At 37.6% G+C, this 16438-nt stretch overlaps 2 protein-coding genes across 4 annotated transcripts; one reads left to right on the top strand and one right to left on the bottom strand.

Annotated features, from left to right (window-relative positions):
• Positions 1 to 5122: 5122 nt before the first annotated feature.
• On the bottom strand, positions 5123 to 16344 carry LOC118043319 (nuclear pore complex protein NUP88). Of its 3 annotated transcripts, none has more exons than XR_012171011.1 (10): positions 15809 to 16344; positions 15545 to 15696; positions 15338 to 15460; positions 14954 to 15098; positions 14639 to 14700; positions 14076 to 14289; positions 12781 to 13704; positions 11915 to 12164; positions 11174 to 11668; positions 5123 to 10323 (listed from the first exon to the last, which is right to left on the bottom strand). XR_012171011.1 is itself a non-coding variant. In XM_035051271.2 (9 exons), the coding sequence occupies exons 1-9, from the start codon at positions 16106 to 16108 to the stop codon at positions 11409 to 11411; spliced, it is 2430 nt and encodes an 809-aa protein (XP_034907162.1). In that variant the 5' UTR covers positions 16109 to 16344; the 3' UTR covers positions 10975 to 11408. The 3 variants fall into 3 exon arrangements, 1 of the variants encoding a protein (XP_034907162.1); XR_012171010.1 differs by having other exon boundaries at positions 5123 to 10302; XM_035051271.2 differs by lacking the exon at positions 5123 to 10323 and having other exon boundaries at positions 10975 to 11668.
• On the top strand, positions 5369 to 9420 carry LOC118043321 (3beta,22alpha-dihydroxysteroid 3-dehydrogenase). Its single transcript, XM_035051273.2, has 8 exons — positions 5369 to 5887; positions 6363 to 6512; positions 6659 to 6910; positions 8363 to 8449; positions 8562 to 8640; positions 8750 to 8856; positions 8949 to 9079; positions 9201 to 9420. The coding sequence occupies exons 1-8, from the start codon at positions 5369 to 5371 to the stop codon at positions 9304 to 9306; spliced, it is 1431 nt and encodes a 476-aa protein (XP_034907164.1). The 3' UTR covers positions 9307 to 9420.
• Positions 16345 to 16438: the final 94 nt, after the last annotated feature.

Below are 16438 nucleotides of genomic sequence, written 5' to 3'. Positions count from 1 at the left end.
AAAAAACATATATTATTTTAATATTTTTTAAAACAAAACGCTAGAATAAAAATCACTTCATGTCTACTCGTGAAATTAAATGCATTAAAAAGACAGGACCTGGCTGGTGAAAGTCAATATTCCAGAGTTGTCAATAGAATAGTGAGGTAGACGTGCTATGCACTGGATCCATGTATCCTTGGCAGTAGTATCGTTCAACCCAGGAAATAAAAACAAAACTTAAAAATTAATTGTGCTGTCAAATCTCGGTCTACACTCGACTGGAGCTATATTGTTAGGTACCTTTCAATAATTTCAGGTTCAATCTGGATTCAAAATGAAAGGGGACCTCGCTCGGATGAGATGGTAATTAAATAAAATCATGACAACTATATTATATGTGGAACGGAGTGTTTCAAGGGAATGTGTTGTAAATACTCCCTGAATGTGTTATAAATACTCCAGAACAATATAATTTAAAGATTCATAATTTTTTCTAGAAACTTGTATATTTCCTAGACATTAAAATTGGATTTAATGCGTCTTGGTTAAGAAATATATGGCAGTACTGGCAATCCTTAACGTAAAGAAAATCATTTGTGCTTATCTCTCAAGTAGTATTTTTTTTAATCTAAGTATTAACAAAACATTGTCTTTATACTAAAAATCAGTTAAGATTAAGATTAAATGTGTTTTAAAAATACAACAATACCAAAACCACATCATTATTATTATTATTTTTTTTAAAATCTAAATATTAAGATCATTGTTAAAAGAATATTTTTCTGGATGGTACATGTTCAAAATTTTCTCAATTAATCAGAAGTTGCAGTTAACTACTGGAAAAAAAGACGTGTTGCCTCTAAAACTTTTAAAAAATAAAAAAATGTCGGCAAGGAAATGCAGAGCACACGCTAAAGCTAATCGACGGTGTTCTCCGAGGAGAGGAGTTAAATGAGCGAATCCTCCACTCTTGGATCTAGAAATATTCGATCCCACCCTAGCTTTTTTCTGTAACAGCTAGTACCTCTCAATTATAACAAAAACGACTTAATTGAGAAATCAAGGAGCATGCACTGTTTGTACCACCACACTGGATTCGCTACTTTTATTGATGGGACAATTAGTTTTGATGGACGGACCAGCTATTTAGCTAGATAACACAGTTGTAATTATTGGCGTGGCTCCCTCATCTCCTCCTTGGCCAGTGCAAAACTTGGTCGTTACGGTGACGATTTCCGCCGAGAAATCAAGTTATACATGAACACATGTTGACATGGGCCAGTACGAAGGATCTCGGAAATGATACCCCACACTTCAGTGGACATCTCTGCCTCCGGCGTCGGCTGTCTTTTATTCTGTGGAAATTAGAATGTATCAGCTATACTGTTCACAATAAAAAAACGAGTGTACATCTCCCCCTGTTCATCTCATGTGCACATGGACATGGTCACATCAAAGGTGGGGCGGCATTATTGATTTATCATAGACTCCAATTTCTGTTTCAGTCACCATCAGAATTGGTGTCTTTTCAACTCTATTATGCATCTCTAATCTGTGTTTTCTCCCTGACTATAAGCGCATGTGTGTGTAAAATCTCTCCTCCCTAATTAAAGAAGTGAAGGAAAAATCATATATTTCTGCTGTGAGTTTTAAGAAAACTTAATAATCGATTTCACGGAACGCTGACTGATTTAGTAACCGGGAAATGATCTGAAGAGCGAACTAATTAGTACGCATCATCACCATCACTTGAATCAAGTTGCGTGAATTTGCATCCTCGTATAATTATCAGCACGTAGCAGTACAGGTGTCGAGAAGCAATAGGATAATTACAACTCGAAAGACCCAGGTGCGATGGACGATGCAGCACAAACATGTTAATCGAACTACTACAAAGCTAAATTCTGTCTAAATCCCGCGAATCAAGGCCCTCATCTGTCTCAAAACAGCTAACCTACCTCAGAACCTACTGATAAATACCTCCATCAAATCCCTTTTGCGTTAATGGATGATGACAAGGTTTGATCTATTTGGAGAGAATGTTTGTTTTAATTCCAATTAATCGTGGGGATTAAGAATGGTTAGCTGAAAAAAAGGCAACGAGAAGAGGAGGCAGAATCACATGACATGATTCTCCCCTCAATAACTTCACACAGAACTAAATGAAAAGTTGATGTCGGTACTTGCCCATATGGATCATTATTCTATGGGTTGTCGAGTGGGTGGAGAGCTTACTGCCCCTTACGGGGACCATGTGGATGAAGATGGTATCATCACCTCATATTTTTAAAAATCAAACCCTATAATAGCACCATACTCTCCATTATTCTTGGCCACGTGGCTGATTGATAAGCTTGCGTTGCATTATCGTCATAGAAGCTTCATTTGTGGGAGCTCACACCCATCTGGGCTAGCTGGATGAGAAGCAGAGTGAACTTAGTTTCTCTGCTGATGATCATTTCAGTTAATAATGGAAACAAAAAGGAAGGGCTTATTTGGTGGGTTTAGGGCACCCCTCTTTCCACAAAGACAATTAGAGGGTAGCCTACAGATGCAGTTGGGTGGAACAATCGGGCTGCGCCAACATATAGACATTCTTTATCGCCTCTAAACCTTGAATTAACACCCATTAATTACCCTTCTTTGTTCCTTTAAGAAATATTTGTCGCTTTATTTTAAATTTCATAAAATCGAAATATGCACGACCCAGTGGTGTATAGAGTGTCAAATCCAAGAGAGAGAGAGAGAGAGAGAGAGAGAGAGAGAGAGAGAGAGAGTCGTGTTAATTAAAAAAAAAAAAACAAATCAATCTGAACTACCACTTTGCTTTCCACTCTCAATCATATGATATACGTAACATAGGAATCTTACCTAAGTGGATTATCGGTTTACAGTGACAGAAATATCTCTTCTTGTTTGTTTAATGGGTGTCCAAATGTCCACGTGCTTGGAGGAGATTATTGTTGCCAAACGGAAAAGGAACTTGGTAAAGTATGTTGCCGTGCACGATCTCCTTCTATTTAAACCTTTTTGAAAAAGAAAGAATTAAGCAAAAATAAAAATGAAGGAACGTCAGGGACGGCCTACGAGCAAAAGACAACGAATAAAGAGAAGTGACGGTTGCACGAGGAGACAATCAACGTAGGTCTGCGTTGATTAGGTGTGATATATATGTATCGTATGATCTTTGCTAGGTCTTAGTTTTCTGTTCAATTATCTTACTTCCCAGAACAAGATCAAGAAATAAAAAAAAATAAACCAGGACAGTGGTTAATTAGATGTTGAAACCATAAAAAAAATTTAATCCATCCTTATTAGTTAGTAATCCTTATACTCTCCATTAAAAAAAAACGCATCTAAAATACAATATATGCTCAATCAGCTACAAGAATATTTCCCAGAATGTTAAGTTAATATATAATCCCAGCCGTTTATTATTATATCTTAGGAGGCTCGAGTATGAATCTCATTAAAGATGGGAGTATCAGGTGAATTGATTACTACTGCCCGTGGACAATTAATATTCTTTTTTTTTTTTTTTCCAATCTCGTGAAATTAAGTATCAAGAATATTTACCTCAAACTCTTACTTGGTTTATAATCATGAACAAGAGCTAGAAGACGCTGAATCCTACCTCCTAAAGCAGCAATATTTTAACTGCAACTCACAATTTCACACATTTATATGTATATAAAGGGTCAAGTGAAAAAAAAAAAAAAATCTCTCAGCGGGGTACTAAGCAGATTTTGTTTTTGATCTTTACAAAAGAAACAAATAGGTAAAATATAGAGTACATGTAAAGTGTACAACATGAGTACTCTTAACATGTTGACTTGGGTAGCTAGTAAGCGAGTTTAATTTCTACATTATTGTTAGGAATTAATTCTAAGAAAAGGTTTCAAAAAATAATTCTTACGAATATATCATTTCAATAGTTTATAACTTGTTTAAAATCTAACTATGAAGGAACCTGGTATTGATGTATGAAAGTAGATTTAAAGCTGTTTGAAAATGTGATTATTGTTATTTTTTAAAGTGTTTTTTATTCTAAAATGCATTAAAATGATAATTTTTATCCTTTTAAAATTATTTTTGAGATCAGCGCATCAAAACGATCAAAACATAAAAAAAATATTTTTTAATAAAAAATTAATTTTTTAAAAAAATACAGGTTGCCTATATTTCTAAACACTCTCTTATCTATTATCTCTCCTTTGGTATTGATGTAAAATCTCCTTTTTTTAGTGGTTATTATCAAATTTCTAGAAGAGTTTTCAACCATCTTTTTAAAAAATATTACAAAATAAAATTATAAAAATAACCTAAATAGATTTAGGAAATCAATAGCATTCCAATAATAAATTTAGAAAAGCTAGAATAAAAGGTCAATTTTTGTTTTAAATGACGTGACAATGATGATATTATTTTTTCTCCGAGCATTTAATATCTGAATTTTTAAAATTAATTTTAATCTTATAATTTATAGATGTTTTTTTAACTATTAGATAATGAATCTATTATTTTTATTTTTCTTTTTAATTTATGAGATTCCCCTATTCGTTACGGGATGTTAAACCTTAAAAATAAATTAAAGAAAAAAGAGAGTGATTGTGCATATTTGTTTGGAAGTGTAATTATAATTGTTTTTTAAAGTATTTTTTTATCAAAAAATATATTAAAAATAATATATATTTTTTATTTTTAAAAAATTTTTTTAAAATTAATGCTTTAAAATATATATAAAATTTAAATTTTATAAAAATCACTTTTAAAATAAAAAACAAGCAAGCACAAGATTAAAAACATGGTTTTCTATCCTGAGAGAAACAATGATTCTTTGATTTTTTTACTGATTGTGTTAAAATTCTACAAGTGTGGGCCCAAAAGAAAATTTCCATTTCCATTCCCCAGTACTCTTTGTTCTACATCATCTTCCTAAACGAGAGAAAATATCTTAGAATTCCCCTCAGTTTTCTTTACTCCCATTCCTCCCCCTTCCAAAATACACAGTGCTCGTAGAAAAGATCAACCTGATCCCAACACATGCAAAAGAAAAGTAATTCCATTTTTACTTAGGAAATGTTTACATAAGATTAGGGCCTCTTTCCCACTCCTACCTTGAAAGGTTTCAAAAAAGAAAGAAAGGCTGTCAGATACTGTAATATCAAAACATATATTTCCTTTACACGGGCCTCTTAGATTCTTATCTGATACCCTCCCTTCGTGTGCTCTGTCTCCCCTCCATTAATGCTCTATCCACCTTCTCGTTTCTCTCAAAAACTAGTCCTCTCTATATACTTGCATGCCCAAACTACTTGTATGAGTACCTCGCTAATAGATGCGTTCGCCTTGTCACTAAGATATCCATCACATAGTTAAATACCTCATGGCGGTTATTTCTCTTTATTTGGTTTTCTTTGTGGTTCTCCCGGCGATAGTCCTTATCGCTCACCGGAGTTCTAGGTGCCGACGGCTCCGGTTGCCGCCGGGGAGTTTGGGTCTGCCCTTTGCTGGGGAGACTCTACAGTTGATATCTGCATACAAGACCGAGAACCCTGAACCGTTTATAGATGAGCGGGTGAGCCGGTTCGGTTCGTTGTTTACGACCCATGTTTTCGGTGAACCCACTGTTTTTTCTGTTGATCCGGAAACGAACCGGTTCATCATGCAAAATGAAGGGAAGTTGTTTGAGTGTAGTTACCCGGGTTCGATAAGCAACTTGCTGGGAAAACACTCCTTGTTGTTGATGAAGGGCAGTCTTCACAAAAGAATGCACTCTTTGACTATGAGTTTTGCTAACTCTTCAATCATTAGAGACCATCTTCTGGTTGATATAGACCGGTTGATCCGTCTCAATTTAGATTCCTGGTCTGACCGGGTTCTTCTCATGGAGGAGGCCAAGAAGGTAATAACCTCTATTTCTCCTAACGAATCTACTCAGGGTGCATATATGTTCCTAATGATGCCATTGAGTTGACTCGGTGGTGGATCATCCGATTTTACTTGAATGATGTTATTATGATTATTGTTGTTTTCAAGGGTTAGTCTTGTGATTCTCGTTATAGGGAGTTAAAATGGAGGGTTACAAACACTCCGAGAGCAAGTTAATTAGCATATTAAAATTATATCAGAGTACTTGCAATATCTCTCTCTAGCTAGCTAGTGTCACATACAAATATGAAGTGTTATTCCTTTACTTATGCTTCTGGTTATTATTAATTTCTTTTTGTTGTCGTGGACTCGTTTTTTTTTTTTTTTAATGTAATCAGAATTATAAACCCCACAACATTGATGAGCACTATGCTAATCTTATTTGGGTCATGCATGTCGTCTAATATTCTCTTCTGATTTTTTTTTTTTTTTGGTTGTGATATTATCAGATTACATTTGAGTTGACAATGAAACAGCTAATGAGCTTTGATCCATGTGAATGGACCGAGAGTCTGAGAAAAGAGTACGTGCTTGTTATTGAAGGCTTTTTCAGTGTGCCACTACCCATCTTTTCCCCCACTTACCGCAGAGCTATCAAAGTAAAGATTCTCCTGTTTTTCCATTTAGTACTTAATTTGGAATCAAATCGCAGCTGTGTAATGAATGGAAATTGGCTTTCTGTTCTGTCCTTTTTCTCTTAAGCTATCGCCTGATCAAAACAATCTATTTTGTTGAGAACTTGTAGGCTAGGACTAAGGTGGCAGAGGCTTTGAGCTTGGTAGTGAAGCAAAGGAGGATAGAGAGTGAGCCAGGAGAGAAAAGAAAGGACATGCTGGCAGCTCTTGTAGCTTCAGATGATCATGGCAGCTTCTCGGACGAGCAAATAGTGGATTTCTTGGTAGCTTTGCTTGTCGCAGGCTATGAAACTACATCTACTAGCATGACTCTTGCTGTTAAGTTCCTCACTGAGACACCTCTCGCTTTGGCTCAGATCACGGTGAGTGTTGATTTTTTTAATTTCCTCCATTTACTCTTTATTATTAATCCTAACTAGCATAAACCTATCTCTCTCTCTCTCTCTCTCTCTCTCTCTCTCTCGCTGTTCCTTCCTCCATTTTTCTTGGGGACCCAAATTCCTATAATCATCTTGTTGGCCCATCGAAACCTCTTTTTTTTTTTACATGATGTCAATTCTCAACCATTCCCATTGAGTTGTAGGATAAAGAGAGAACAAAAAAGACCAAATGGGTTGTTTCATTGTCTCGCACATAATTTATTTGTGCAAAAACTATGTGTAATAGGACCTAAAACCTGTACCACACGAGTTCATAGGTTACAGTGACGTGTAACCATGTCATCGTTGTGGATAGACAGGGTGTCTTGATCATATATATATCATTAGATTTGATTTAACTATTTATTAAAACATAATTAATATCAAAAGAGATAATACTATAGGTAATATTAGCATTGTGGCAGCCCTAGAAAGATTCAATTATATGGCTGGTAAATAACAATATGGCGCGCAAATGTTTTTATCAAGCAAAGAGTAAGAGCTGAACTTAAAAAGAAAACTTTGTTCCTTATAGACAATGTTCGAGGCGCACGAAAAGGAAAAAAAATTCTTTACTTTTGTCTGAAGGGATTTGTTCTGGTGTTACTTTTTGGAGACGGAAATATACCCCATTTTTCTTCTTCTCACTAAAGTTATTGTGTTACGTTCTTATAATGTCGGTCAAAAGTAGAGGCAAAAGTACATGAACGTAAAAGTCAAAGTAGAACCCAGCGTTCGTCTAACCGGACAAAATGACACCTCCCCCCTAACTGCACGCCTTAGATTTATGCTCCCTGCTTGAAACCTGACTACTGCTCTGAGTTTTCTGCCCTTTTGACTAATTTGTCTTTCCCCGAAATGACCTAAAACACCCTTCTCCAAGGGCTCTCTAAAGCGTGGGGTATTTGGTAAATAGATAGGCACTTCCACGGCAGGGTGGAGTCCTGGGATCATCGGGAATCGTTCTGCTCTGATTTCAAGAAAAAAAAAAAAAAAGAGCAACCAATCGGTGGTGTCGTCGTGTACATGTTGCTCTACAGGCTACCCCTTGTCTTGCAAAACTTGATTCCTCGGATTTCTCTGTTCCCTTGGTGGGTTCGATGTGATGGCTAAATCACAGCCGTTGGATTGTCTTTTGAAGCAGAGTGGTCTGGGACCAGATAGGTTTGCAGGGCTTGTGAGGATACCCACATGATTATGGTCCCTCGTCGCGGGGCCCTCCCGTTCATGTTACTTGCAACTTTTTGGTTCAACTGTATTAAATTGGGCTCATAAAAGTTTTTGAGCAATTTGGATAAGACTTGCCTGTAGCTTAAGGAGCCCACACAAGCCCATGGGCCACACTTAAATAATTCTTTTTTTCGTTAATGTTTTTACTGTGTTTGATGTTGGCAGGAGGAGCATGAACAGATTAGAGCAAAGAAGGGTGAGGGGGAAGCTCTTGAGTGGAGTGATTACAAGTCAATGACCTTCACTCAATGTGTAAGATACATTTATATGACTCATTAGACTCGCTAGCAGGACTTTAGGGACTTGATTTTCATGTAGCTTTCCTTGAACTCCATTTTCACTTTTTTTTATACTATTTTTTCAGGTTGTTAATGAGACGCTGAGAATCGCGAACATTATAGGTGGGATATTTAGACGAACGATGACAGATGTCAATGTAAAAGGTAGGAAAATTGTTTGATGCTTAATAAGTGGGTCTGCTGAAAAAGGACATGTTTATCTTTATAGTATCTTTTATCAACTTATAATACCTCTACCCTTTAATCTTTCCAGGCTACACAATTCCTAAAGGATGGAAGGTTTTTGCATCCTTTCGTGGTGTGCATTTAGACCACGAATACTTTAAAGATGCTCGGACTTTCAATCCATGGAGATGGCAGGTGATTATCTTTTGCTGGCTCGTTAATCCCTTGTCTTGATTACTTCAAATAAATCACTAATGAGCGTCTTCGAAAAAATTGAAAATGAACAGAGCAACTCGGGGGCAACATGCCCTGCAAATGTGTTCACTCCATTTGGAGGAGGGCAACGGCTATGCCCGGGATATGAGCTTGCTAGAGTAGAACTCTCTGTTTTCCTTCACCACCTAGTCACCCGTTTCAGGTATCTCCTACAATCGGTGTCGATCTTCCCCTTGCACACGTGTTGTGCCTATAAATATACTTGGCAATGCACGTGCTGATTTGAAACTAATTTTTGTCTGTGATCTTGTCTTGCGCACCAGTTGGACTCCAGCTGGAGAAGATAAGCTGGTTTTCTTTCCAACCACGCGGACACAGAAGCGGTATCCCATCAATGTGCAGCGTCGAGATCGTGTCCAAGCCATGTAAATCATTAATTAGAGCAAAAGAGAGAGCATAGTGGGAGAGCTGTAATCCTTTTAGTGTTGGATCCAATAAAAGCTAAAAGTAACAAGATAAAAGCAGATGTTAAGTTCTGGATTATTGAGTATTCCATTAGTAGAGGTTGTGGGCGGCCGGTGATGATATCCACCCTCCTCCCCGTTATAACCACGCCCCCACCAACTCTCTTTTCTTATAAACCGACGAATACTCCCTTGAATCAAACCCCTTCTCTCAGTCTTAACTCTATCGATCAGGATATTCCTCTCTCTTCCCTTCTAACCTCCAACTTCTAACCCACACCACCCTAAGGCCTAACCATCACTATTCTCTGCGTCAGTAAGAGTTTTCTTATTTGTATGCAGCAACCCGCAAGTGATTACGTCTATTGTTTTAGCCTAGGCAGAGAGATCTTTCCGTGTAATACACGGAGAGGCATTAAAAAGAGTAAAACTTGTTTTTACAATTTTCTAAAGAAACACCATGCTCTAGAATTCGCCGTTTCTCTTTCTTCTGGACTTAGGGATCGTGGTGAAACTAAAATCCTAGAGCATTAAGAGGTCTTGTGCACGATTTTAAAGTCAGATGCCATGGTAACCAACATTTCAACGTTACGGTTTCCTGGAAGGCAATGCCTGCAAGTTGTAACTGAAGATACAATGGGACGTGACCTTTGTTGGGTTTGGTGGTGGTCTGGGCTTTAGAAGGGAAAAAGAGTAGAGACTGAACAGATTTAGAGGGTATAGTTTTTTCTTCTATTTTTTTCATGAAAAAAAGACACTAATTAGAGAGGAGGGGGGACACTAGTATTTGTTGAGTTACAAGCTCATCGATGAGAGGGGTATACTTGTCAGCTTGTAAGAGAAGAGGGGTGTGGTTATCACCTGCTGTAGTGGGCATCATTGAAGCGTGCAACAATCATCCTCTTCTCATGAGGCAGTATAAAAAAGGCAAGAGTTTTCGGCTCCCTGGTCACGTGGGGACCTAAATCATCAAAATGCAAACCTGTTGCAATCACTCACTTATTTGCAGCAAGTCAAGTTAAAATCAATAATTATCTGGTACTACTTTGCCTACAAAAACATGTAGACTTCACCTGGAGCCTAAAGTAAAATAAAATAGAAAATGGATTGTTCAAGCTAATATTATTTAAACTTACTTATCATCGATTCGGTCAACGTACAAAATAAGATTAAAGCCTCCTAAATCTAAATGATCGAACAAGTTATGCAGTTTTTAGAGGTAGCGTTTTCTCCTCGAGGCCATCAAGTACTGATATCACTCCATGTTGGGCCCAAATAATGGAACTCAATCATCTACTCACTGGATGGCGGAAAACGAGTCTATTGGCAGAAAATATTATACGACTTGAACGAGGACAAGGGGCAAACGATATGATTACTTTAGGCTGAATACGAGGAACCCATCAAGAAAATCCTATGATTTTTGGCACAACCAGGTACGGCTAAATTCAATTCATAGATAGAGGTACAAGGTTCCCTCCACATTGCCATCAACGTGAGTTTCATCAGTCTCTAAATAGAACCAGAATACAGAACTTTGATGGGCAGTCAAAGATTTCTGTGTCTTGTTTGCTTAACCACCGTGGAAAACAACATACAATCACACAGACATCTTATAACTACATATTTAAAGTGACATGTAAACAGGATCATTATCATAAAATGTCATAAAATCAAGTTGTGTTTCTTCTCAAACACAAGAAGTCAAAGTCGAAATTACTTTTCCTGCATGCATCATAGAGCTCAATCATATGTACAAACTAAAAATTTATCACAGAGCAGTCAAGTGAACATGGAAACATTGATATTACTAGTACAAAGAAGGCCCTGACCTGAATACGATTTACTGTAGAATGCAAAAGCTCTTGACCAAAGCATCTGTCCATTAAGTGTGCTGAAAAAAGATGGCCAGCTTTAGTCTGTGTACCCATGTCTCCAGTATAAATTTGAAAGCCCCTAATAGCAACGGAATACATCTTGCATTGTTGACCTAAAACTAGTATCGTTGCTCCAATAACCAAGACAGAACCAAAACGGAGTGGGCTTCATATGAGGCTGGGGAACCCATCATCTACTGCTTTCCTGTTTTTTTAACGCGGATTCAACAAGCTTAACTTTCTTTGTATTCTCACTATTGACAAGGGAGAGTTTTGTAATTGAGGATTTCAGCTGCGATATTTGGGCATCTAGGACATTGTTCCTTCCCACTATTTTCCTTTGCTGATTTCGTACATCACCTTTCAAAGATTGTGTGAACCTTCCCAGCCTTGCTCTTAGTGTGTCAATGGAAGCACGCAGAGCATCCAATTCAACTCTGGTAAATTGGTCTGCAGGATAACCAAACAACACAGAAAAGTTTGTAAGGTCGTGGCCAGCCTTTCTACAACCAAAAGACAAAAAAGTGAACTGACTTCAAAATCCTATAAGAACTGTCGTGTGATAAAGGTAAGGAAAAGCACTTGACCACAGAAAGGAAATTTTGTATTTCCTTCATGAAATGGTAATGGATGAGCAAAAGTCAGAAATTTGCATAATTTCATTAAAATAATTGCTGTGAGCATAAAATTGATTACCAAGCTCGGACTTGAATTCACGTTCTGCTTTAGACAAAGGCTTCTTATGAACTCCAGGCAAGTTCCTCAGGCAATGCAAGCGCTGTTCCAGAAGATTGTGTCTCTGCATTGCATGATTAATCCTGTTCACCAATCCTGACTGCTTATTCACCACTTTCGAAAGCTTCTCCTGTGCCTCACCTAATCGAGCATGCTGATCATCAATGATCCTCTTCAACTGGGGGCCATGATGCTTGAGTTCAAAGTAGACCTGAAGTCATGAAGGATAACATCTTCATACAACTGATTAAAAACCCAGTGCTGATCTGACAGCAGCATCTTAATAAAGCTTTGTCAAATGTCTAGCCTATATACCTCTAAGTAGTTCAAATATAAGCAAACTGAAAGTCGCTTAATTGCCAATGGCCCAGAAAATAATCATTATAATAATGATTGCACTCCTGAGAACTTAAATGATAAACCTTGGCAGCATGCCAGCAGAAAGAATCATTGGATCTTTATAGACAGCAATTCAGAATGGCCCTTTATAAGAATCATTGGACCTTGGAGCACAAATGGCCCTTTATAGACAGCAATTCAGAATGCAAAACGATATAGACATCCTAAAAGTAGTTTTTCTCCAGAAACAAAAACTACTATATACCTATGGGTCAACCCCTAATATTTTTGCTCGCCAGACAAGGCTTTTAACCTCAACATATTCAACTATAACTTGCCTAATAGTTTGCAATTGATGGTTGTAAATGACAATAAATTCCATTTCAAACTAGAATGAGCAGATGGTTCAGAGAGAAGAGGCAGCAACCAAAGAGACCTAAATGAGTGAAAGGTAGTAGTAACCTGTATATCCCATAGGGGATTCTCACCTTATGTGCATACTCGACATAGTTTTCATGGAAAAGGTTCAAGTACTGGTGAAGAGCTGACCGCCCTTCAATAGAATCAGCAGCAACAGATCGAAGATTTGGTGAACCCTGAGGAACAAGAACCACCTTAGGACCACTAAGTAGTTCTTTGCTTATGATGTCTGGAGGATTTCTATATGTCCATTCTTCAGAACTTGCAGATTCCTTCTCCATATCAACATGTACAGGCACCAATAAATTTAATGTTTTCATTTCTAGCACAACACATTCTTTGTTGGAGGTAATCACAGCAATCCATGAGTACCCAAATGAATCTGACAACGCTATAAAGCCACATAAGGGAGAAGGGGTGGAGTTCTCCACCTGGCATGTGCTAAGGACAGGATGCACAGAGGGAGACCGGACTGTCTCATCCTTGCCACTGGACTGACTGGTAAATGGAAGAAAATGCAAAACAATTGAATCTATCCCTCCATCATGAACAGAATAGATTCTTTCAGGCATAAGGGGATCAGCAAACATTGAAATATGAGACCTGCTTTCTGTTTTCCTCGTTAAGGCCAAATCCACAATTGCAAGTCTCAACAAAGGTGGTGGATGACCTAACCAGACAGTATGATCATGTGGTTGATCAAGCTTCACAACAGGAAGCTCACCCGAGATTGATTCACAAAGCATTGCAAGACCAAGAATATGGTTGTGGGAATTAAGACGAAGACGAGGTGGACTACCAACTGTCCAGACTGGCTGGATTTCATCGGATAGGGCATCTATTTGCAATTGCCCACCACTCCAGGCAGTCACCAGAATTGAGTCTTTGCTGGCTAAATCATAAAGAAAACTGACTGCATGACCTTCGCATTCTGCACCCCTAACTGCCAAGTCTTCATCTTCCACACCATGACATACTTTGCGCAAAGGGCCCTGGAAAAACAAAACAAACTTGTTAGTTTCTTGAAGATGTGACAGTAACAGTACAAGTTCCAAGCAAAGACTTGACATCTTCACAGAAAAATTGTAACAAGTTCAGCCAGAACTAATGAAGATGCTACTTGATGTGGCATATGCAGAGATGAATTCTCACATGAAAAGCAATATAATGTTTGTATGTTTAAAATTAATTGATTAAGAAAGCATTCTGGTGAAACACTAGCAGATAGGAAATTTCTAAATTTTCCTATTAGCTGGCTGTCTGGAAGAAATCCAGTTTACAGGAGTACTTTGGATGTTCTGAAAAGCTATACAACATAGGTAATGTATGGGAAATGTAATGTAAGAAATAGAATGAATATTACCTGCAAACAAAGTGATGCATCAAATATAGCATAAGGGTGAGCTTTTAGTGTTGATAGTTCCCTCTCCTTTGATTCTTGGGCTAACTCAGGAAACGTTGCTTCCAGCCAAAAGATTGCCAGATTTGAGTTGTTAACAGCAACTGGATTTGCTGATTTCAGTCCAAACATTTCAGCATCACTATATATCTCCAAAACAGATTCCCATTTGTAGACACTACAAAAAAAAGCACTCAATTTTAGTTAACATCAGATTAAAAATCATCTTGATATAAGGAAGCACTTTAACATATACTCTTTGATGTATAATAGAAAATCTATACATGCCATGGCCATATGATACCACAAGTACAAATAAGAATAGTAAGAAAAAAAATACCAAATTAAGTAATCAAACAATGTAAAGCATAGGAAAGAATAAATGTGACAATGTGAGATCTTCATGGTCATTTTTCAAGCATGTGACTTTGTAAAATAATGAGAATTGAAAGGACTACAGTGCCAACCTATCATGGTATCCAAAGAAAAATTCGAGCAGGTTATAAGATATCAGGTAAAAGAAATACCTTTTGAATGGAACAACTGGGCAAAGGATGTAAACTGAACCATCGCTGAATAACACGAAAACCTGCAGAATGGACATAAATGGAGGAATAAACAAGAGATGAAACTACTGCAAGGCATAAAATACCAGTCATCTAACCTAAACATGATGAACATGAAACGTCATGAAAGATGCGATATCACACAAAAGTTGCGAGTTTCAAAGGTAACTACCATGGGAATCAAAATATATCAAGTAGAAAGCATCACAGAACAGAATTAAGACTACTAGCAATACTATAATTAGGCACATGCATTAAACCCCCAACTGGACTTACACTAAACTTGTCCCACAAGTGGTCGCCCCCAAAAGAAAAATCAACTGGACAGATTGATGCAGCATTCCTGGATCTACCTGGTTCAACAGGCTGTAGATAATATTCCTGCTCTGGCTGCAGGACATCTGAGGACAAATCAAACAGTCTAGCCAAAGAAAACATATGAACAAAAATTAAAAAAAGCACAACACAAGTCCTATTAGAACATAAAGGCAAGAAAAGGCATGGTTGACAATAATATTCATACTTTTAACATCAATTGAAATAATTTAACTTAATCATGAAATTCAGCATGTATTTACACTTTAACTAACAAATAACAATACTTCAATCCTAAACCGAAACAATCAACATTATATGATTTGAAACAGAAATTCGTGATACCTGAAAACCGAATCAGAAGAAAGAATTCCTAAATGCGTATCACTGTAAGGATGCCACAAAACTTTTCGCATGTGTATTACATTTCTCCCATTAAAATAAATTTGCGAACCAATGGAAACAGTCCTGTACACCAAAAAAATTCTAGTCATTAACAAAAAAACTTGAAAATTAAATTTAAATTCAAAAAATCAAATTCTACAAACGTACCTGCAAATGATGGAGTCATCTTTACTAGAAGAGCGTCCATAAAGGTACATAACACATAAACCATAGGCACCGGAAAGAAGCAAAGCAGAGCCATTTCTATTGATAGAAATTTTGTTAACCTCAAAATTAATCTCCACATCTGTTTGTAATACCTAATTACAAACACGTATACATATAAGAAAACAGCAATTACGCACTTTAATATTGGATAGGCTATCACAGTCAAAATTAGGTTAACTATTGAAGCGAGTAAAGTATAATTACCTTAGAGGGAGAAGCAGCGAGGACAGAGGTAGGGTCGGGATCGCCGAGGCCAATTGAAATTCGATGGAGGCAGCGGAGGTTTGAATCCCAGTAATATAATCTAGAAGCGCCATCCCAAGCTAGTAGATTGGATGGTGGTTGCGGAGCAGCGTCACCTTCGAGTGAGGTGGAGGTGGAGGTGGAGGAAGTGAAGAGCGGGTGGTTTTGGAGTGGGACCCATAGGATATCTTCTTTGGGAGTCAAAGATTTTCGAGAAGAAGACTCTGGGTCTGGTTCTGTCAACTCGAAGTTGAATCTCATTTTGTTCCAGTTGCTCACTACTCACTACTGTAGGCTGCTTTCTCTTCTTGTGTTTCACGTTTCCTTGCTTTTGCTGGTGAGGACTGAGGACTGAGGAGAGAGCGACATGGAGCTGGCGGAAGCAACCCTGTCTCTAGTTTGGGAAAGATGAAATGTCAAACGATGCCGCTTCATGGAGGAGGTTTTTCTGTTTTTTTTTTTTTTTTCCTGCTTCCTGACGGACTAAGGAGGAGACTGCCGGACTGAAATGAAACATAATATATGGGCATAGCCCATAAATGGCCCAGCACGCATAGGAAGAGGTCCAGCAGGACCAATAAAATGAGAAAC

The sequence above is a fragment of the Populus alba genome, chromosome 10 (assembly GCF_005239225.2).
Source record: "Populus alba chromosome 10, ASM523922v2, whole genome shotgun sequence".
Lineage (NCBI taxonomy): Eukaryota > Viridiplantae > Streptophyta > Magnoliopsida > Malpighiales > Salicaceae > Populus > Populus alba.
The sequence above is the reverse complement of the archived record's forward strand: the minus strand, read 5'-3'. Positions and strand labels throughout refer to the sequence as shown.

Coding starts and splice junctions, on each gene's coding strand:
- LOC118043319 (XM_035051271.2), bottom strand. CDS start 16,108: ATGAGATTCAACTTCGAGTTGACAGAACCAGACCCAGAGTCTTCTTCT. Junction 12,165..12,780: donor ATGTCGAGTATGCACATAAG/GTGAGAATCCCC, acceptor TCATGACTTCAG/GTCTACTTTGAACTCAAGCA. Junction 11,669..11,914: donor TGAATTCAAGTCCGAGCTTG/GTAATCAATTTT, acceptor GTTATCCTGCAG/ACCAATTTACCAGAGTTGAA.
- LOC118043321 (XM_035051273.2), top strand. CDS start 5,369: ATGGCGGTTATTTCTCTTTATTTGGTTTTCTTTGTGGTTCTCCCGGCG. Junction 6,513..6,658: donor CTTACCGCAGAGCTATCAAA/GTAAAGATTCTC, acceptor GAGAACTTGTAG/GCTAGGACTAAGGTGGCAGA. Junction 8,641..8,749: donor GACAGATGTCAATGTAAAAG/GTAGGAAAATTG, acceptor TAATCTTTCCAG/GCTACACAATTCCTAAAGGA.